The sequence below is a fragment of the Xiphias gladius genome, chromosome 15 (assembly GCF_016859285.1).
Source record: "Xiphias gladius isolate SHS-SW01 ecotype Sanya breed wild chromosome 15, ASM1685928v1, whole genome shotgun sequence".
NCBI classification, from domain to species: domain Eukaryota; kingdom Metazoa; phylum Chordata; class Actinopteri; order Istiophoriformes; family Xiphiidae; genus Xiphias; species Xiphias gladius.
The window spans coordinates 23,967,030-23,990,194 of NC_053414.1; the positions used below are offsets into that span (position 1 = coordinate 23,967,030).

Below are 23,165 nucleotides of genomic sequence, written 5' to 3' on the forward strand. Positions count from 1 at the left end.
TTTGTATTTGTGATTACTAGTGATTGGCAGCTGACCTGTATGGGCTCAAATTAGGGTCAAATTTTTGAGCCTGTAAAGTGACAAAAATAAAAAAAATCACATATAATTCCAAAGTTTGTAGTTGTAAATCAACCTTTGTAAACCTGTCAAATAAATCTGGGGGAGAAATTCATGTTTGTGCATTCAATGTTCACTGTCACTACGGCAAGCCTGCGAGGGTAAAAAATGTGCCGTTACCATTGTTACAACCCTACCAAACTCTTTTCGAATGGTGTTACCAGTTTACATTACCAATTATAAAAAATTTTATTGTCAATAATTATTTTTTACTATAGTGATAATATACTCACATGAAACCTGTGGCTGTAAGGGCTCTCAAACTAAAAAGACCTAAAGGTCAGGTTTTATTCTTGGTCGGATAACGACCAATGTGTGTCTGTCTGACTCGGCAGAGTCTAAATTGCTGTTATGTATGAGTACAAGATCACACCTCAGTATATTAATAATACTGATTAAGTATATTCTTATAAAAATATATTTTTCAAATGACTGACACAATATTGTTTTTTTATTTTGCTTGCTTGCATTTCTTTCAGGCAGCAACCGTTGTCACTCACAACCTGTTGTTAACATTTTGTGATTGTATTTCACAAATTTCATCTGGTCTAAGCATTTAAGGAAGTATGTTAGTTTCATTTAGTACGGTTATCCTCACATATTGTTTGCTTGAAGACATCCCAGAGATCTGACAGTTAAACAAAGTGAATTTCTAGTCTGCGTTGACATGCAATATATGTATGAGTTCTGCTCAGCAGCAGTTTGCTCAATGCTGCCCCTGTCGGCCAGTTTATTTTACATGGTTTGTATCTACTTTAATGGCGAGACCTTTCTGTTCAGAGAAGTCCTGTGTTTTTCCATTTTGCACTGGCTTGACATAGTTTTTCTCACCTCAAGATTAACTGAAGAAGATTGTTTGCCTTCTAGTTAGTTTGTATTTTTATCATTCTTCATGCAACAAATTTCATGAGACGAGTGACTCAAAAGTCCAGGTTATAACAATAACCAGGACTATGCCCTGGATCAGAGCGGTTGTTACTCATACATGTTAATAGATGAAAGAGAGTTGAGTAAACTGTGTTTTGAAAAATTAGGTTGAAAGAGTATAGATTTTGCAATTTTATTTTGTAATGAAAAATGAGGATTCAGCTTTTTCACCCACTGGTATTGTATTTTATTTATATTTTATTAAAAAAAAAAAAAAGCACTGCTAGAGAACTCTTTTAACTTGTATGTACGACTTGCAGCCACTTTGTATTTTCGGTATTTGCGGCTCATTTCTTTAGGCCACATATCGTGTGATATAGGTGAATTTGTTTCTCCATTTGCTTGTGTTTTGTTTATTTGGGTTACAAATAATTAATTTGTACATAGTGAAATAAACTACGTATATACAACATAATATACAGCACATTAAAAACAGTAAAACATAGACTGAAATTAAGTGAGAGATATTCATTCATTTCAATCAAAAGTATTTCCATGTTTGAGACTAATGTTCAACTACAGGAATGATTTACTCCACTAGAGGGAGCTCTAGAGCCTCAATATCTCTTCTCCTGTCACATCTCATTACAGTGAGCTCTCTTCCACCAAAAAAGCAGCATAAGATTCTATTAGGAATGTTTTTCCATCATGATTTAAACATTCAACATACATTGAAATGTTTTAGTTAGTGTAATATTTATGGCACAGACACTAATATGTTTTATAGGTTTGATAAAGCATTACAGCTACAGGTAAACTGATTAATTGCCACACATAAACAAAAACGTGAATTGTAAAAACAAATTAGAAAAATTACTTTATTATGTACCTCTTCTATGGTTAATTTTAGCTATTTTACACTCTATAAGCATTAAAGCATTGTAAAATCATCTTTTGGAATATCTGCTCTTCTTCATTTAAATATAGAGCCACCGTCCTTCTCTATTATTGGAGAGAGCTTCCTTTCAGTGAGGAGGTGCCACGACTGAGGATGTTATGAAACTGAACTTCTTATAAAGAGAGAGAGTTCAGACAGGCAGCTCCATTCTTACTGCAGAGAACATAGTATTTATTTCATGCCACCACTGACTGTGGGCATGGGATGGGGCCAGGGCTGTGGCTGTGTGTGTGTGTGTGTGTGTGTGTGTGTGTGTGTGTGTGTGTGTGTGTGTGTGTGTGTGTGTGTGTGTGTGTGTGTGTGTGTGTGTGTGTGTGTGTGCGTGTGCGTTTGTGCGTTTGTGTGTGTATAAGCGTTCTTGTTACCCCTTTGGGACGTTTTTGGGACCAGTATAAACCCCGACCTTGTCAGAGCCAGTAGTCCTCACAGGGACCAAAGTCCAGTCCTAATGAGGCAAAACGTAATTTTTGAGGGCCTGGTTAAGGTTAGGGGAAGATGTGAATTGAGGTGAGGTTAAGGTTAGGGTTAGGCTGTCCACAATGAAGGGAAGTCAATGCCCTAACAAGGATGGCTGCGCAAACTCGTGTGTGCGTGTCTGCATATGAATTTTCCATTGTGTGGGATAAGATGCACACACTTTCAGACTTTCAGACATCAAGAAGGAAAGTGACTATTCCTTTTTCTACATTAAGGGTTAAAATGAGATGAGATTGAGGATTCAGCAAGACTGATACACAGACAATAAAATGAATATTCATTGACTGGAGTAAGTGTGTGCATGTGTGTGAAATAAGGAGAGAAAAAAAAGGGAGATCTTTACGAAATCATGCTCTTTTATAAGTTCAACTCACGTGTCCCATCTATCCAACCATGTGACCAGCCTGCAAGAAAGAGGTTGGTTTGAGTTTAATTACCAGCTGCAGGCTAAGTAAGTAGATGAAAGTGTTAACAGGCCTGTGTTGAGTGAAGTAATTAGTACACAATCATCTAAATGTTGATATTCTATCTGACAGATGGGGAACCAAAAAATTTGAAAAATTATTTATGTTTTGCACCGTATTTCCTTTTTTTTAATTGATTCCCGCGGTCAGTTTCCCTTTTCCAGATTTTGTTTGATGGGTGAGTGTTGATGGAAAGGACAAACTTAGCAAGATGAAAAGGAGTAAAAAAATTCTTCAAATGAAGAAAATGGGAGGGATGGATATAAAGTGACAGATCTGAGGGAGTGACAGAAAAAGAAAGAGGGAGGGAGAAGAGGAGAATAGAGAGACAGCAGGATCAAACTCACTGCCTTCTTTTCCTTCAGTGCTCTCTCCCTTACTTCTCCCAGTGACTCCAAGCTGAGATCAACAGATAGGTGAGTTCAGCTTCAGCATTTTGTCTTTATTCTCTTTACCTTTTGTCTCATTTTTTTCCTTTTTGCTTCAGTCTACCTTTTTTCCGTAATTCAAGATTTCATCCCTTCATCCCTGAACTCTTCTACAATCATTTCACCTTTATCAAACTTTAATTCAGCCCTCATTATTCTGAGTTATTGCTTTTATTTACACATTTATTTTCTTGTATGAATATATGTTATCCATTCGTACAGCAGAATTTCACTGAACATTCACCTCTGGGTGGATTAATTCACTGTAAGGTGTTTCTCTCATCCTCCAGACTTCATCCTCTTCAAATTGTTCTGTATCTACAGCTTCATCCTCTTTACTAGACGTTAAAGGTTTTAGAGGTGGACCAAGGATCATTAACCGAAATCTCTCTCAAAGTTGCAGACCTGCTGCTTCATTTATGTGTGACAACATTTTTATGAATGTGTTTATATGCTTTTATGTCTGTTGGCTAAATACATGCAGCTAAGCTTGAGGGTTTGCAGAAAGCCAAAGTTTCCGTTGGCTGGATAGAGAGGCTACTTTTAGGTCAGTTATTACTCCCTTTGCCCTGACTGGTTCAGAATGAGGGTTACGTTTTCACAATGTTTCTCAAGCCTCTGGCCTTTAAATTACTCTAATTATTTTAAATGATAAAGACATCTATCAATCTCTAATTTTTACTGTAGTATGTCTCATTAGGGTTGGAAGAGAAGTTTCTAACTATATGTTTTGTCAGAGTATGGAATGTTAGTTCCATGACTTTGCATGATCTTTTTGATTTGTGCGGTAATGTACGTATTTATTCATGGGGCTCTTTCTTTTCATGCATCTTCTCTGCTTTCTGTACTGCTGTACGTCTCTTAACCTCAAGTCACGCAGCTTCAATTTCATTCCCATCTCCCCCTTTTCACTCCTTGTTCTCCATTTTTCTCCAGGATGCTGTGTTTCAGCTCCCTGTCTACACTCTTCCTCCTGCTTCTCCTCTGCCCCCCTCCATTGTCAGCCCAGGAGGTGCTTGTACGTCTCGCAGGCGTAGGCCGGCGCAATGCAAATGAAGGACGTGTGGAGGTGTTCTATAATGGAGCATGGGGCACCGTGTGTGATGACGAGGTGGATCTTAACCTGGCCAATGTGGTGTGCCGACAGCTGGGCTTTCAACGCAGCTTTACCTGGGCGCACAGTGCCAAGTTTGGGGAGGGACAAGGTATGTCCAGCCAAGAACATTTAGTTTTGAACAACTTACTTGCTCGATAATAAAGTTTTTATTTCTCGATTCAATGATTTACCACCATTTCTTGTTAGGCCTGATCTGGTTGGACAATGTGCGCTGCAAGGGCAGAGAGCTCTCTATTGCTGAATGTCGCTCCAATGGGTGGGGAGTCAGTGACTGTACCCACGCAGAGGACCTGGGGGTCATTTGCAGCCCAGAAAGAAGGCCTGGTTTCCCCCCTGTCTCCTTGGAGGAAGCCCCTTCATCCTCCAGGCACCAGCCAAGCCCACCAAGACAGAGAAACCCGCCTCGATCGCCACAGTCTGTGTCACCTCCAGCTCCAGCCCATATCTCTTCTGCAAGAGGCCATGAGATCGCCCTCCATCGCAACCCAGCTTCACCCCGTCGCAGCAGCATCTCTCCGCAGGAAAATGGCCACGAGATCCAGATCTTGCGACGGAATCGAGGCAGTTCCAGAGCAAGCCAGCAGGTGAATCCAGCTTTGCCACAAGGGCACGAGCTACCTTCACATCTGGCAAACGGTGCAGCCTACAGGCAGAGACAGGAGACGGCGAGGACCAGTCCACAAGCAGTGAGACGGGGAGCAGAGGGGCAGGTGAATGGGCAGCCTCAGCCACAGCCTCATTCCCAACTCCAGTCTGAGCGGAGGAGGGACAGAGATCAGCAGCTCAATGGGAACCATATTGAACCAGACCCAGTTTATCCAGACATTGGACTGGTCACTGATACGCATTATACACAGGTAGAAACACACCGCACAGACAAACACAACCTCACACCAAATAAACTAGCCCGATCTAGCTTTATCCAGACTCCCATACAGTAATGTCTTTTGTGGGCAGCTATAATTAGAGACAAACCTAAAACCAAACAGATTTGATTCATTTGCAGTAGTTTAGTTTAAACACCAGCAGCTCAACAGCCCCGACTCTTCAAACGTGCAAGAACTTCATAGCAGAGGAAATTGCAAGACATTTATCACTCGTGTTTGGCTTTATTTCTTTTCAACTTGCAGAGTTTACATTTTCTTTACCATTTTGTAATCATCATGACATGTAAACCGAAAAATGAAGCAAACTCTTTGTGTTCTGTTAAGTTTCCTTCCCACCGCCTACAGTATGTAATGCGGATGATTAAAGTGTGATGATTAGAGAAAGGCAACATCATCATCTCATCATGTTATCATTCTGTTGATTGCATGGTATCTGCAGATATGTAGTTAAACAATGTGTTGTTTGAGCAAATGAACTTGAGTTAATCTTGTTTTGGAATGCAAGACAAAAGCTTGGTTGATGTGGGTTGAGGTTGGCGTAAAGAATTCAATAAATAGGACACATATCAATTTCTATCCTGTGTCAATACAAAAAATTAAATAAAACATTAATAATTATAAGTCATGTTTTATCAGTCAAAAAATTGCATCTTTTCTCATGGACAGGGATCTGACAGGGTTCACTTGGAGGAAGCTCGTCTACGGCCTGTGCTGTCCAGCAACCATGGCGGTCTGGTGACGGAGGGAGTGCTGGAAGTGAAGCATGCTGGGAGATGGCGTCATGTGTGTAACCAGGGATGGGACCTGAGCAGCAGCCGCGTCGTCTGTGGCATGTTAGGATTCCCTGCTGCAGAAGCGTTTGACCAAAACCCCTACAGGTGAGTATGTGAGAGTGGACACAGCAGAGTTACAGAGGAGGAGGGAGACAGAAAAAGAGTGCATGTGTACAAATGAGTGTGTGTGTGCGTGTGTGTGTGTGTGTGTGTGTGTGTGTGTGTGTGTGTGTGTGTGTGTGTGTGTGTGGGAATGGTTATGAAAGGGATGGAAAAGTGTGGTGGACTACACATCCCTTCATGAATTAGGAGGCCCCATGCCTGGATTGCTGTTCCATCCCTCTTCTAGTAGAGGTTTACCACAACTGTTGTCATTAGTACGACCACACTTGGCACGACATGTCCACTGTAGCATTAGCCGAGCCACCAGGACCGCCAGGCCGGTGTGCTGCAAAGGCTGAGAGGGCCTCAACACAGGCCTTTTAAATTGTTTAAAAGAGTATGTTATTAATGTCAGATCCAGACTACAAGATTATCATCATCATCATGGTGTGTTTCTTTACATGAATCCTCCCATACACAGTTTCTAATCTCATATAATTCAGAAACTCCCAGTGAGAACATGTGCAGTTGCATTTAAGAGGCCATATAATTTTCTGTATTTCTCTATCAGAATCATTTAACATAAAGGAAAGAAATTAAATCACAAATTATATTCATAAATTTTAAACCAATTACAAGATTAGAGAGAGCAGACCTCCACCAAAGTGTCAAAGAACATACACCAGACTTCAGAGGAAAAAAGTCAAATTCATAGTAAATTATCCAGATCTGCCCTAAAATATAATGGGTTCTTCCCTGGACTGTGCCCCATCCCTCCGCCAAGCTGGCGCAAATCGGTTCAGTACTTTTAGTGTAATCCTGCTGACAAACAAACAAACAAACAAACAAACACAGGTGATTACATAACGTCCTTGGCAGAGGTAATAAAGCACATGTTTTCTAGCTAGCTAGAACAGGGCCAGGACCTTCACTAGCATCTATAACTCAATATGATTCCTTTTATGTTTCTGAGAAGCTGCCCCTGGGTTTTTCTGTCCATATTTAAAGCTGCCATATATACATTTTTTTATACCAATAATAGATTGCTCTCATCAGCACCATTTCCAGACACAGCAGGCAGTTGATTTCAATGAAAAAGCTCTAAAAACATAATGGAGCATTTAGCAGCTAAAGAGTCAGAAGTGTCCCTCAGGTGTTGGCGGAGACCAAACTAGATATGTCAGTATTGTTTTCACAGCTAGTTTCCGCTGCCCTCAAGTGGGACAAAAACATCACTTAATGCAGTTTGAAAATAGGGTATGTGCTGGACAGTAAAATTTGAAACCATCAGCATTTTAAGAGAAAATGATGATTTGTCCGTAAGTATTCAACAGTTTATAGTAAAATCATAATTTGCTAAACTTTTACTAGGTACTAGACAGAAAACTCTAGAAACATGTTTCAGCTTTTCAGACAGAATGAACCAACTGAGTTACAGAAGCTATTAGAAAAGAGGCTAGCCAGCAGAAGAAGTAGGACTTAAGATTTCTGTTTGTTAATGTTTTCAGTACTCTTGTATTGTCCCTCAAACAGAAATCATCGCTACACCAGGAATGTCAGGCTGTTATGTTGATATTATCCCCATAAATCCAATTCATCTGTCTAATTTTAGCCATAAATACGCACTGAAGCACATACATCCAAAGCCCTTACACACATACTTTCAAAACCCCACCTCACTTACACACACACACACATGCTAACACATCCCTCCCTCCACCCTCATCACATAGCATCTTACGAGACCTTACATCAACAACATCCAAAATCTATGTGCATACGCAAATAAACATGCAAACTTACACACACATGCTTGTGCACACAAAAACACAACCCTCTGTGTGTACGTCTGTCTGCCCACAGAAGTCTTTTTATGGGTTTGCTAACAGGGCGACTGTTCTGACCACTGGCCTGCCCTGCACCAACTGTCTCTCCATATTGCCAATAATTGCCCCGTGTCCTGCTCTGCTCTGCTCGGCAGCAGGACACAGACTGCTTCTCCTCAGCTGCCCTGCTCACCACCAAGGCTATAGCGTCAAAAAAACTAACTCTCTCTCATAGTGTGTAATCTCTCAGGGCTTTCTCAAAACTGTGTAGTTCAGATGGAATGATGTAAGAAGCTTCACTTTCGCCCACTTTGTCCTCACTTTTATTTAAGCGAGTACTTTTTCTTAAAGCTACAAGCACTTTCACGTCAAAGATGGAGTAAAGACATTAGAGTCTAGTTGTCCATCATGCTAATTCTCTGAATCTAATGCTAATGTAATGTAATTAGAGTGGGCTGGAGAAACATCGTATACTTTTTCTTCGCCAAGAACGCAACCAGCAGCTTGTGTAAAGACTGGAATAGGCCAAAGAATGTTGATTGTTTTTTGTCAACCTCCACCCAGCTACGGGGAAATGAATCAAGCTGCCATTTTTGTCCAACAGTAAACAGCTGAGGGGAGTAGGAAGGGTTTTTTTTAACAGAAAAGAACAAGCAGCATAAGGTTGATCTGTGGCATCTGCAATCATCTATTTTGAGTCAGATGTTTATGCTTTGATGCTTTTCAAATATTTTCCTTTAAAAATTGTAACAGAGAAATTTCAGCCCCTTTAGCAGCATGGCTGTAGGGATAGCAATTCAATAACTTTCAATCTAGTGCCACCATCAGGTCAAAATTTCAGTTTGTCCTGTACTTTGGTTGTGAGCAAATACCTGCAAAAATGAATGATGACCCCATCAGCCTCAGCTGTTCTTCATGTTTAGTGTTAATTACCAAATGTTAGCATGTTAACATTCTAAAAGATGATAAACATGGTAAACATTACTTCCTAACATAAACATTTTAACATTGTGAGCAAGTTAGCATGCTAATACGCTATACTAATCAACATGTAAACAGTTTCATTATAAGCATGTTAGCATGCTGATGTTAGAAGTTAGCTCAAAGCATCACTATGCTTAGCCTCTAAGAGCCGCTAGCATGGCTGTAGATGCTTGGTCTTGTTGTTTCTGGGACTAACAAGTTGTCCTACCCACCTGCCTAAATACAAGTGTGCAAAGATCACTTTTCCTGTTTAACTGACTATTCTTATGAAAATGTTTTTGAGGTTGAAATTGTGACATACACCATCTCACACACAAGGCAACAAAAATAATAGTAGCCATTTTTCCCATTGATCGTCATGATAACAGTCACATCACATCTTCCTGTAGCTACCCATTATGCTGGCAGTGGTCCATGCCTGCCCTTGTTTGGGGTTTGTGTCCACTTGGAAGGCTATAATTATGGCCTGAGAGATCCTCTAATCTAGAATGTTCTCTCAACTGAACCTGCTGCACCGCCTTTGCTTTGTCAGCATGTCCTTCTCTGGCCATGCGGTTGTTTTTTTGGTGTGACTGCCTTTGTCTCTGCCTATTAAAGATGCTGAGTGCGTTTTTACAGATGTGCAAGTACTCCCCCACTTTGCCATGCTTACAAAAAAAGTGCTAAAGCCATTTTCCAGCTCCCTTGTTTCATCACATCCGCACTCTCTTTGAGGCTCACAGTAACTTTTTCATTTCTTTTTAATTTACTGTCACCACCTGCTGCATGTTTCTCCCATCCGCATTTGCAGCCTTTTTTAAGGCCAGGTGTAACTCCTTTGTGGCAATTATACTGAAACCCACATTTCGTGGAAAGTACACGAAAGTACCCCATTGAGTTTTTTCCATGAAGGTTGATGGGACTGTCTATAGGCTGTTGAGGAGCAGAACCAGTTTGTTGTGTTGAGGTTTGATGCTGTGGTTCACCTCCCTTCCTTTATCTCCTTATAAGACTCAGAGAGCCTTAACTCAGCTCCAACCTGTGTTTCCGACCAGACAAAAAGCATCACCGACGGTTTTTTCAGCTCTGCGTAGGACAACTGAAATGTGTCTGAAAACCAAAAGATCATGCTTTTACCTCTTCCTATGAAGTTAGGCTCATAAAACTAGCCCAGTTCACAGAGACTTACATCACACGTTCTGTGTTTCCCAGCATACAGTCATAGTGTTGGTTAACGACACTGGGCTTTTAAAGAGCTTTCTTTTTACAGAAGCAAGGCAGGGAAGGTTGATACGTATGTGCATATTTCCATGTCTGGTGTGTGTGAACCAACATGCTACTGCAGGACCGCGCAGCAGACACTGCCAAGCAGCGCAGGCAATTATATGGGTCGCAACCACCCCCCCCCACCCCATCCCCAGTCCCGGCCCCTCCTCCTCCTCCCTCTTCTCCAAACCATGAACTAACACTCCCTTACAGTCTGTCTCTTTCATTTTGATTTACGGCCAAGTTATGAAACATTTTAAACTGTGCAAACACACACAGATAGACTCAGACACATGCAAACAGATAGATCCAAGCAAACACACATTATCAAACACGGCTCACACATGCCATTAGAAAAGTCATAGGATCTGTTACTTCTCATCAACATAAAGAGAACTCTACCCTGAAACAGCCTGTGTTTCTAGATCCATTTTGTTGATCAGTATACTATTATATGTGTTTTATTCCCATCCGGAGGTGTAAGCTAACCCTCTTACTTCCAAATCTGCTTTTTGGGATTTTTCATTCTCCAGATCAGCTGAAAACTAGAGAACCATAAAGGGCAATAGGAAGGAAGGAAGAAAAGAAGGAGAGAGAAAAGAAAATAAGTAAAATGTATGTACAAAATAATATGTAGTAGTGTAAACTTAAATGAGGTTGGAAATGTACTTTGTAAGAAGTATACAAGTTTGCCCTTCACTATCTGGCCTATTGTTGGAATGTAAATGATTAGTGGTTCACACGTTCTATACAGTAGTTTCTCTGGCTCAGGATTCCTACTGTGGGTTTTCCTTATAGGCCCTTCCAGTGTCAGACACATTTCTCATCTGATGTTGGGACTGTGGATGATAACTTGTGGAATACCAGGGCACTGGCGTTCTCCTGGAGAGGAAACATCTCCCATTTTAAATATTTAATTGCACCATGAATCTGGTCGTACAGTAAACTCTCCTCCTGTCTATACTTGGTGTTCTGACTCATTTAATTCAGGCACAATCATGAAGGGCGTCTGTCACTCTGCACCTGTCTGTGGTCACACTGGCTGATGCCAGTGGTCAGCCCCAGTGTACAGTGTGTGTATGTCTGTTTGTGTTTGTGTGTGTGTCGCAGAGAGTCACTTCCCAGACTCTGCCTGGTTTGTGAAACCTTCTTTTTATTGAATTCTCCCATTATTTTCTTCAATGTTTTAGGTTTTGGCATGGGGCATATGTGTGTGTGTGCACAGGCGTAGGGGGGCCCATTTTGTGCATACACAGTTTCCCTTTAGGATTTGACTCTAGTATTAAGGTAATACTCATGAAACTAGAGACAGTTTTGAAAACCCTGTTGAAGTTGGCAGACCTCAGTAAGACTTCTTGCAGGGATTAATGTATAGTGGTTTATTCATATTTTTAGTTTTTTTCCACGTGCATGCCCAAAACCAGACATCCACTGTAGACATATAGACAAACACTGAAACAGAAATACCCATGAAAGTAGAAATGGGAGAACTAAGAAAAATTAAGACAAGAAGGTGGTGATTTGAGAGGGAAGAAATACAGAAATGGAGAGTTAATGATCTGTTATTGCAAATTTCCCTCTCTCTTTTTCACTCCCTCTCTTACGTGAGGGCTATGTTTATCCAGAAAAATACACGCCCTCTCCAGCATGTTGTGTCTCCTTCATATTTCTTTCAGTTTGTTTGTTTATTCAAGGTTTGATATACAGAATGGAAGAGTAGGTATGTCAAGGAAGAGAAGAGAGGGTGATTTAGGAGGAGAGTGGGCAGGGGGGGGGCGCAGGAGCTGGCTGTGGGAGTGTACAGGACAGCTGGCTGTTTAGTGTTAAGATGCAAAGTTGTAATCTTAAAAAAAATCCATAATGTGATGTTCTCTGTCTTTCAGGAAACAGTGGGACTCCAAGTTAGCTGATCCTTCCTCCAGGTAAAATTAACATCTGCTCTTTGAAGCATAATAACTTCATATTTTCTGTACTGAGGATGTGACAAATCATAAATATATATATATATATATATATATTAGGTCACTCTACTTCTTCCTCCACCTCATTCCCCTTCCAGACTGAGGACACAGATCAGTAAAAAGGCCTACTGGGTGGAGAAAGTGCAGTGTCAGGGTGTGGAGGCCTCTCTGTCGCAGTGCCAGACCCAGCTTTCCTTCCCCAGGCGTGATGTTCCATGCAAGGGGGGCATGCATGTTGTGGTCCGCTGTATCCCCGGATCACAGTTCACACGTTTTGGAAGAGTGCCTGCACCGCCTGCCGTGCCGGTCAGTGTGGAGGAGGAAAGTCAAAAAATATAGATTGTGATTGAAAGCGTTAAAAACACTAGTTTGAGATTTTGGGTAATACACTTATTTCTTTGCTTGTTGATAGTTAAATGAAAACATTGATATCACATCCTGTCTGAATGTTAAATATGAAGCTACATTTAGGAGACACTTAGCATAAAGACAGGAAGCATGGGGAAACAGCTATTATTAGCATGGCTCTGTCCAAAGTTTAAAAGACCCCCCCCCGCCGCACCTCGTAAGTTTTCTGATTAACACTTTGTGTCTTGTTTGTTTAATCTGTACACAAACAGGAAGTCACTGCACCAAGAAATACTGCCAGCACATTACCCCCAGTAAAAATCTTGTCGTTCTTACATTTTTATGTACAGATTTTTTACTACAAAGCTAGCTTCTTCCCCCCTTTCAGTCTTTATGCTAAGCTAAACTAACCTTCTCCTGGCTCTCAAATATAATGTGTAAGAACTTATCAAACTCTCTACAAGAGCCGGAGAGTATTTTCCAAATGAAAAACTATTCCTTCAAAACAGTGGAATTACAATACCTAATATTGTAATAATATTTATGGCCATAGCTGTAGTTGCTACATTTGAAGTTTATATATTAAAAACTTGCAGTGAAAAAAGTTTGAAAGCTGCAGCACATGTCTGTGTAAACGGGAAATTTAAAGTAGCTCGACATTTGGAAAATTTGCTTTCTTGTTTGAGCGTGAGAAGTTTGATAGCACTCTCCTAACACCCATGGCTCCGTTCAAAGGTAACACAATTTGTCAGCACCTATAAGATTTTACACGTTATCTCTTTTATCGTTTAATCTCTCTAAAAACCAAAGAGTGAGGATGACACTATCCAGGTTTACAGGGTTTTTTGTTTTTTTGTTTTTTACTTCAAACAGAGCCAGACTAGCCAATTCTGATAACTCCCTATGTCCAGTCTTTGTGTCAAGCTAAGCTAGCCGTCTCCTTGCTGTTGTTTCAATCTTCTCAACTTACTCTCAGCAAGAAAATGAATAAGCTTATTTACCAAAATGTCAAACGATTCCTTTAAAATGATCATTTTTGCCAGCGTAATTTTCTTTGGCCAGCTGATCCACATTGTTGAGAAAATAGCTAAAGGAACAGCCGAAGGAGCTTTACATGAAGAGAGTACATGAATGTAGTTGAAATGTGAAATATAATATATGAAAGTACAAGAAATGTCTTCTGATGCAGGACAATAGACATGTTAATTAATAGTAAAATTGTATACCTATAAATTATAGACTTAAAATTGTCTTAAAATAATGATGAACAAAAATATATAAAATAAACATCTAAATTAGGCTGAAATCTATTTTAAACTGTTTAACAATCTGAAATTGTATCTAAGCACCCAGATCCAGACAGGCCTTTAAATAATAAGATGTACAGATCCATTCACAAGCCATGGCTCACCTAAACTCTTTCTTCGTACCTTTTTCCTTGCAGCCTGTCGTTCGTCTGAAGGCAGGGCCTCGGCTTGGGGAGGGCCGTGTCGAGGTGCTGCGAGAGGGCAAGTGGGGCACTGTTTGTGACCACCTGTGGGACATGACTGCAGCTAGCGTGGTCTGTAGGGAGCTGGGCTTCGGGACAGCCAAAGAGGCCCTCACTAAGGCTCAACTGGGACAGGGTAAACATAAACATAGCCACACACAGTGTACAGGAAGTCAAACTGCAGTCAAGATGCATTTAGCTTTACTCACTGTGACTAGTGAGACATTTGTTCAGTATGTTTAAACAAAATTATCATTTATTTGTCCCCCTAAGTTACCAGATATCCTTATTCAGGAAATCACGGTGTATAATAAAGAGCCCTGGCTGCTGACCTGATTATCAGTTATGTGTTAAATGGCACCGACTTTGAATCAGTGCATGAGTTCACTGTGCACCCTGAGCATGATCAGTTTAGTTCAGTGATTCCCTCAGACTAAACACTTAGTCCAAATGTCTGTTGTTAAACGCAACACTCCAAGAACCATGGGCCCGAGTAGACAAATGAACCCAAAAATGTTTACAGCCTCACTTCTACTTCTATTGGACAAACTGATTGTTGAGGAGCTCTACCCATGACCAATTATACAAGTGTAAACTATGTGTTGTTGTCAAAATAAACCTGTTGTATGTGAAAACTTAGGGCAGCTTTGAAAGCCAGAAAGTCAGGCAATCAGCACTGAGCACGACCAAACATTCAGAAAGATGTGATTATTTTGGCCCTGCTTTTGTTGTGGGCGTGAAAATATAGTGCTAAATTGTCTAGCAATAATAGAGTGAAACATTTTCCTAGGAAATACCATAGACGCCACTTTCTCACACTCAGTTATTGTCCTTTTTTCTTGCCATACCACTGCAGTAACTCTGTAATCACATTCATTTCCTCCCATTATCTTTCTGCCCAAACGAGCACATAGCATGTCCTATAATGGTGGGTGCATTTCCTTCTTCTGCTTTACTTAATGAAAAAGAGGTGGGAACCATTTCAGTGTTACTTTTAGGCCTCTATTAAAATAGGTGCTATGGTGCTGTTCACTCACTAATGAACCTAGTTAAATGTCAGAAAGGAGCGCTATGGCTTTTAATGTCTCTGGCCTGTTTACCAAAGTTGTGTGAACATATAACATATATAAGAGATTAATCTGTGCATTGCAGGAGGCATGTGAAGGCTCATGGGTAGCACAGTCAGAGAACTCGAAGCTAGACTTGATGACATCATTAGCTATTTAAAGCCAAATTATAGGGCTTTATGGGGCATTAGCCTGGGCCTCACACACCTACGCAAACATAGATGTGTTCAAAGATTTTCCTCCATATTGCCATTTTGGTGTCTATTTTGGTTTATAAAGCATGGTCCTGGTGTGCAGTTTGCAGCACAGAGTACAGTAATTTGGACAGAAAGGTCTCTGCCTAAGCTCAGTTTCAGAGCCACATCAGAGGTCCCCATCATGTCTGGGTTTTTTACTCTCTATGGACATCTGTAGCTGCAGAACAATCAGGTTTTAGAGACTTTCATGTACCCTGTGTGTGTGTGTGCCTTTTTGCATGTGTCCTATGGTTAGTAAGACACATGTGAATCAATTAACTGTTGCTCCATGCCCTCTTCTGTAGGTACTGGTCCCATCCACATGAACAGTGTCCAGTGCACAGGCAGGGAGAAGTCGATTACAGAGTGTCACTACAGACTGGTGCCACTTTACAGCTGCAAACACAATCAGGATGTAGCAATCCGCTGCAATGTGCCCAACACTGGCATGAAGACCATGGTGAGAAACACACACGAAAACATGCCTATGTATCCACAGATAGGCGTTAAGCAGTGTCACTCACAGGGAAACACTTTTTCCTCCCTCCACATTCAGGTGCGTCTGGCAGGAGGCAGAGAGTCTGCAGAGGGCCGTGTGGAGGTGCTGATGGAGGTCGGAGGAGTGAAGCGTTGGGGCTCCATCTGTAGTGAGAACTGGGGCATCAACGAGGCCATGGTGGTCTGTCGACAGCTGGGCTTTGGCTTCGCTTCAAGAGCTCATCAGGTAAGCAATATGTTGATGTTTTTTTGCAAGTCTCTGCTTCATTCTCTGTTTTTCTAAGCTTTTGTGCTACTGTATTTCCTCCTCCCTCTCTCTCTCTCTCTCTCTCTCTCTCTCTCTCTCCATCCTACTGTTTGTGTGTCTGTGCTGTGTTATTACCGAGGCCTGAGGTTATTATAGGCTTCTCAAACGTCCACTTCCAGTACACCAAAAATAAAAGAGGGAAAGTGAGGCGAAGAGAGATCGGGAGAAATTCACAGAGCAAACAAACTGAAAATAGAAGTGTGCATGGAAAGGGCAGTGTGAGTGTGTTTTGAGGGGGGCTGCTGGGAACATTTAACAGGCAGTTTTATAATTGTCAAAAAGAGTGGAAAATGCGTGCTGATAGTTCCTATTTAAAAAAGGGGTTTCGTTGTTTATAGCAGAGGCTGCTATTTGCCTTCAGCTCTGACATTTTCCACGTCTTCTGGTCATTTTTTCCAGAAGTGTTTAAGACAACAGCACAAATGAGTTCTAATGATTTTGCATGTGAATTTGTTCTCTTCTTGTGTCTGCGCAGGAAACCTGGTACTGGCCTGGTTCTTCGGATGCTGGGGAGGTTGTGCTGAGTGGGACTCACTGCATCGGCACTGAGATGTCTATCCAGCAGTGTCGCAGAAACACAAATGTCTACTGTCCCAGAGGAGGAGATGGCAGGGCCGCAGGAGTGACATGTGTAGAGAGTGAGTCCAAAATCAGCGAACATGTAGGCATATTTGTATTAGTTGTGCAAGGACTGTGAAGTAAACTCTGAGTCTTGACCCCTGCAGCTGCTCCTGACCTTGTCCTGGATGCTCAGCTCGTCCAAGAGACAGCTTACCTGGAGGATCGACCCCTGCACCTGCTGTCCTGCGCTAATGAGGAGAACTGCCTGTCCTCCTCTGCTGCCAGAATGAACTGGCCCTACGGACACCGCCGCCTGCTGCGCTTCTCATCCCGCATCATGAACCTTGGTCTCGCCGACTTCCAGCCCCGTGCCTCCAGAGAAAGCTGGACATGGCACCAGTGCCACAGGTAAGAAGGAAGATCCATAGCCTGAACCAGACATTTGCGGTGTTCCTTCCAACCCACTGTGACACTTAGAGGAGCTTTAAGGTTTTCATTTGAACCAGCAAGCTGCTCATTTTACGCCTTCAACCAGATCGGGAGTAACTATGTGGTGATTTTAGCTGCTGCAGGGGTTTGGTCGGAAAAGAGAAGCTTCCTAACCTCCTCCGTGGCACAGGAATGGGCATCATTATGAAGTGGCACAAGAAAAAGAAGCAGTTTACCAGAAAAACAGAGTTTCTACCAGAGGTCAAAAAATTAAATGTCTGCAGCAAGAGATGAATGGAAATTAAGATTTGGTGAGTGAAATTGGATCACTGGGTGCAGCACAGTGCAGTGATATTTTCGCAATCTGGACTATAAATAACCAAACACGTATAAAAGTCTGTTATTTAACGCAATAACAATAACACCATCTTTTATTCTCCAAAATGATGTTTACAATAAACTTCCTCCTCACTGGTCACCCAGTTGTTACAGTCAGATCCATGGCTGCACTCAGAACAGCTTGGCTTCTTATCTTAGGGGTTGTGGTTCTTTGTCACAAAAGGAGAGGCACAGCTCGTTGTGTCTCCAGGCCACAACCAAATCACTACCTCCCCAACCAGCAAACCCATGGTTTGCCTCTCAGTTTTTGTAGTCTGTTATGGGAACTGTTCTGTAATGAGAGAAAGGGCAATACTAAACGGATAACCATCTGCCAATTTCTGCTTTTACAATTGTTGTTTGTATCTGTTTGCCGCCTTCGCAAAAATGTAACAGGATTTATGGCTGCTACATTTCAAATAAACGCCAGGGTGTTTTTTTCACAGGATGGTGATGGTGACACATGTGAACAATAAAAACAGCAGCAGAATCAAAGGAGATCTTTCTTTCTATAACATTCTATCATTTTTTTACTTCCTTTTATATAAATCTTGTCACCCCCATCCCATTTTCAGGCACTACCACAGCATTGAGGTGTTCACCCACTATGATCTGCTCACTCTCAATGGGACCAAGGTGGCTGAAGGTCACAAAGCCAGCTTCTGTCTGGAGGATACCTACTGCCCCGATGGTGAGACAGATCACAGATTAATATGGCATACATCTGCTTTCTGAGGAAAATCTGAAAACGAGAGCAGAATCGTGAAAAACGAGAAAATCGAGAATACATAAAAGTGTAAAGCTGAAATCCCATAATGAGCAATCAAAGTCAGCTGTAAGATCAGAGGCCAAGCCGAAATTGAACTTGGCTTCACAAAGCCCAGACAGCTTTATGCAACTCACATCCTTTCTATTCATTTTAAAGTCCCTAGAAAAGATTGGGTTTTTAAATCATTTTGTTATAATTTCAGCTTGTTGATAGAAATTCAAATCCATAGTGACTGACAGTACTGACAATTTACACATCTTAGTCATCTCTCCTCATATGTTTCAAATTTTTATTTTTTTTTATTCCAGGTATCCATAAGCGGTATGCCTGCTATAACATGGGACAGCAGGGTATCTCAGTTGGCTGCTGGGACACCTACCGCCACGATATTGACTGCCAGTGGATCGACATCACAGACGTACGACCTGGTGAATACATCTTCCAGGTGAAGGGGCTTGTTTACCTCAGCAATCATGTTCTAAACTGAAACGTCACCAGATTCTTTTATAAAGCATGTTCAGTTGTCTAAAGATAGAAGAAATATGCAGAGAAAAAGTCATCCGCACTTCAGTCTTTCACGGTGAAATAGCATCATTGCACTTGGCTTACACAACCTCTTAGACTGGGCACGAAAGTGAAAAAAAGAGAAAGAAAAGAACAGGGCAAACACCGGGGTTTGTGTTTCAACATCTGAAGGTGCACATGAGATAAAATCTGTGATAAAAGACTATAATTTCAGTTAAATGGTTCTTGGCTGTGGTTCCAGCCATTCAGGTGTGCAGTATGTATGTAGTTTTTGGGTGTGTGCATATTTAAGGAAAGTGAATTTAGTCTGGTTTTATATAGAAAGTAGACCTGCTATTAGTACACCCTCTCAGAAAGTACGGGCCTATTGGCAGTGGAAAAGCCCAGTCAGCGCTTTACATTTGTGCAGAGCGAGTTTTTATGTTTGAAAGCTGAGCTTGTTCACGTGTCTCGTCTAATTCTACACATCCAATCTGCTGTGGTGACCTACTCCTCCCTCTCTGACATTTGTTCTGTTTTCCCTGACAGCTTAGTGGCAGCAAAATGATGACATTTACAGATTGTAATTATTTAGATTTAGTGTTTAGTGTTTAAATTTGACTTGCACGTGCGTGCATGGACTGTATTTAAACTACATGCAGGAGTGGTCCATCTGCGCTGTAGGAGCCTGTACACATGTGGCGAGCCACGTCTTGAGACATAAAACCACATATATAACGATGACGATGCGACCCAGCAGCACTTTATTGTCGTTATTGTGGTTCAACATCAGTCAAGCTGCTCATAAATTTGTGTAAGAGGTGAGAGATTGAGGGAGGGCGCAAACGCTCGCTTGTCTTTCATGTATCTGGGTGTTTCTTTGTGTGTTAAACGAGAATCGCAGGGTGGCAACCATTTTTAGGACCATACATTTAAACCGATGAGTCACGTCCACCTCGGCTTGATTGATCCTGATTGCTCTGTCATTAAAAAATCAGCTGCGCAACCTCACAGTCTTTTACATGACAGTGACAACCTTTCATTGTTCTGTAAAACAGGCTGTGGGCCCTTTGTTTCACATTATTACAAGAGTTTTTAAAAGAGCATCAACTGCCACAAACTTAATGGACAATAAAGTATGTGCTGAAATCATTGGCCACTCTCAACATGTAATATGAAAAAGTATATGGAGTTCTTCACACCAAGTTTGATGAAAAAATGTGATGACAAAGAATCATTATTATGAATATTTTACATCTTAAATCTGTCTCTGTAAATATAATTGGAACCACCAAATTTATACTGTATGTAAAAAAAATTAAAGTGGGTTACTTTATTGAATATGTGGTCAGGTTATCTGTTTGATGTGTGCATCAGGAAAATTCATTTCTGTGCGTTTCTTATAAATGGCACGCAGACAGACAGGGTGGAAAACAACAAACCATGGTAACCAACCATGGCTACAGCCTAATGATAGGCTGCAACTTAAATCCAAACCCAAAACTGTCATCTGCATCCCTGGGCCTTTTTTATCCTGCACTGAGATAAGAGTGGAAAGTGATGTCATGCATCGCTTCAACCCCCCATTTATACATCATGAGCCCTATAGAAAAGGAGAGAAAAATGATCGTGTGGCTCCTCAGTCGGCCCCATGGAAAACCAGCTGTTTCCCTGCTGTCTGAAGTAAAGTGTTCATTTCTCACTTGTTCAGTTACTTTATTAAAAGACACTTCTTGTAGTGTTTTTTGTCTAGACTTAGACAAAAAGGTAGTTCAGTGGAGACACCAGGAAGTCACCGCTCCCGGCCAAGAAATAGTCTCACCCATAACCTCCTGTAAACCAACAAATTGCCATTTCTATGCTTGGTTTTTGTACGGATTAAAAAAAAATAATAATAACTTGTTAACTAGTAGGCTTTAAAGGGGCTTTTAAATTTTATACAGAGCCAGGCCAGCTCTTTTCCCTGTTTCCAGTCTGTATGCTAAGCTAAGCTGACAGTCTCCTGGCTAGCTTCATATTTAAAATACAGGCATGAGAATGATATTGATAATTAATGTATTTTCCAAAATATTGAACTGTTCCTTTAAATCCTTCAAAGTGGAATTAAGTTTGCTAAAAGTTGTAACACTGGGACAATCCCAAAAGATGCGCAAAAGGTTCCCTGGAAATTACCAGAGCACAACGGGCAGGTGTAGTTTGAGGTCAAACTGATTTAATAGCATTTTTACTGTAGTAAAATAATAATCTTTGCGGTAGATATTTGACCCTGCAAAGATACCTGTAACCAAGCCCATCTCTGCAAGTCACATGTGATATTAGGGAGGCTATCTTCAAAACTGTCTAATGGTTTTCCATATTGTTGGTCGAATCTTTATTCCCAGATAGTTAAAGGAATCATTGACCTGTCAGTTACTTTTATATCCACATAGTTCTTTAAAAAAGGCCAAGTGAATTTTGTACAGAGACTTTACTACCTTTAACAAATCTAATAAAATATCGTACAGGGAAACATACAATGCTTCTGCCCGTCTATTACAATAGGAAAGATGAACTGGAATGCTCAAACCGCTTGCGCAAGTTGTTCAGCCACAAGGGGGAAGAGCTGTAGAGACGGGGGGCAGCCTTGTTTGTACAAAAATTGAAATAGAAATAGGGAAAACAGTATGTTGCCTGTAATTACACAGGGAATCAGACTATAATAAGTGTTTTAACGAGGGAAATAAAATTCTCTCTAAATCCAAACTCATCTGGAACAAGCCAAAGGTATGACTATCCAAGCCTATAAAAGGCATTTTCTACATCTAGCAAAAGGAAAGGATACGTTTCATATTTATTATATAAATGGTAGTCTTTGCATGTTGACTGTTCTTTGATCAATCCTGCCGGTTCAGAACGTCACTTTACCCAACTGTGAGGAGTATTCCTGACTTTAATCCGGCAGCATCTTATCTCTAGTCTCTCTTCTTTTACAGGTGGAGGTCAACCCTTCCCTAGACATGGCTGAGTCTGATTTCCAGAACAACGTGATGCGCTGTCGGTGCAAGTACGATGGAGCACGAGTTTACATGTCCGGATGCCACGCAGGTAGAGTGTTAAGACTTTCTCAGTGCACATGAACCCTCTCTTTTTAAGCATGCTATACACCTTCACCAGTTCGCTGCTGTTTATTCCAATTCTCTTCTTCGTCTGTTTTCATCAGGTGATGCTTACAGTGCAGAGGTGGAGGACTTGTTTGACCACCAACGTCAGATTTCCAATAACTTCTTGTGAATTAAAGACCACGCAGATATAAGGACAGACCAACTGTACAACTCCTCAGCACACCTCGACGTGTCAGGGGAAGGAGGATGAATGACAATGACAACATGCCAGTAAATAGAATAATGGGGGTCAGAGGGAGGAGGATGGGAGACTGGGATGGTATGGGAGGGCCTTGATGCAAAAATGAATAATTAGAATCCTGTGACTGACTGTCATCAGCAGTGACTGTTCCTGTTAGAAAGTCAAAAAGATAAAAGGGGAAATGTAGAGAGAGGAATACCAAACTAGGCCGTCACAACCGTCACCATGATAAAACATAGAGCAGTATACAATTTTACAGAAACCTGTCTTGAATTTTTAACAAATTGAATTCCCTTGATCAAAACATAACCACAGTTAACAAAGTAAAGACACATTTAGGAACATGAGTACAACACATCTATCACCAGGCTGTTGTTCATATAAGATCAACACAGGTAACGACTGTCAACAAAACTCTGTAAATGCCTCCTGTGCTTTCACTGTTCACATTACAAAATGCAGTATTTACTGTTACAACTGTGTGGTTTTTGGTTTTGAATGAGAATTTTTTTATTTCATGGTGCTATTTTGCCTTATTTGAATAAATATTGTAATGTATTGCAAATGTATTGTCATGTACAGTTTTATATTACCTCTCTGGAATATTGTTCTTTAAGTCACTAATTTATGCAGAATTTTAATGTACTTTTGAGTTGAAACTTGTGCCTGTGTGGCTGTGTCTTTATTGTTAATTTTATTATGATAAATATTTTCATTTGTTTGTTCTTTACCTGTTTAACATCGGTAACATCAGATGAGATCTGGTTGTACCAGAGTATTGCGCCTTTAACAGTACATGGTAATGGTAGAGAAAGAATAAACATCAGATTGACAAACTGTATTTGAGGCATGGTTATTTGACTGCAGAGTTTTTTTAATGCAGTACAAAGATAATGGTTAATGTTACAGTTTCTGCAGAAGATTTGGGGAATCTGCTAACTTACTAAAAGAGATTCCTATATTTAACTGACCTTATAGTAAAGATAAATAACACGGTGAAGTTAACCCCCTAAACAGCACTTCAGGCAGTT

At 40.9% G+C, this 23,165-nt stretch overlaps 1 protein-coding gene across 2 annotated transcripts; it reads left to right on the forward strand.

Moving 5' to 3' along the window:
- Positions 1-2,970: 2,970 nt before the first annotated feature.
- Positions 2,971-22,872, forward strand: LOC120799645 (lysyl oxidase homolog 4-like). Of its 2 annotated transcripts, none has more exons than XM_040144874.1 (15): positions 2,971-3,299; positions 4,184-4,516; positions 4,615-5,285; positions 5,982-6,193; positions 12,129-12,167; positions 12,305-12,512; positions 13,999-14,179; positions 15,652-15,806; positions 15,903-16,070; positions 16,627-16,789; positions 16,877-17,120; positions 18,095-18,210; positions 18,597-18,733; positions 21,765-21,876; positions 21,992-22,872. In XM_040144874.1, exons 2-15 carry the CDS (start codon positions 4,249-4,251, stop codon positions 22,060-22,062), a joined length of 2,745 nt encoding a protein of 914 aa, XP_040000808.1. In that variant the 5' UTR covers positions 2,971-3,299; positions 4,184-4,248; the 3' UTR covers positions 22,063-22,872. The 2 variants fall into 2 exon arrangements, with proteins under 2 accessions (XP_040000808.1, XP_040000806.1); XM_040144872.1 differs by having other exon boundaries at positions 4,248-4,516.
- The last annotated feature ends 293 nt before the right edge of the window (positions 22,873-23,165 follow it).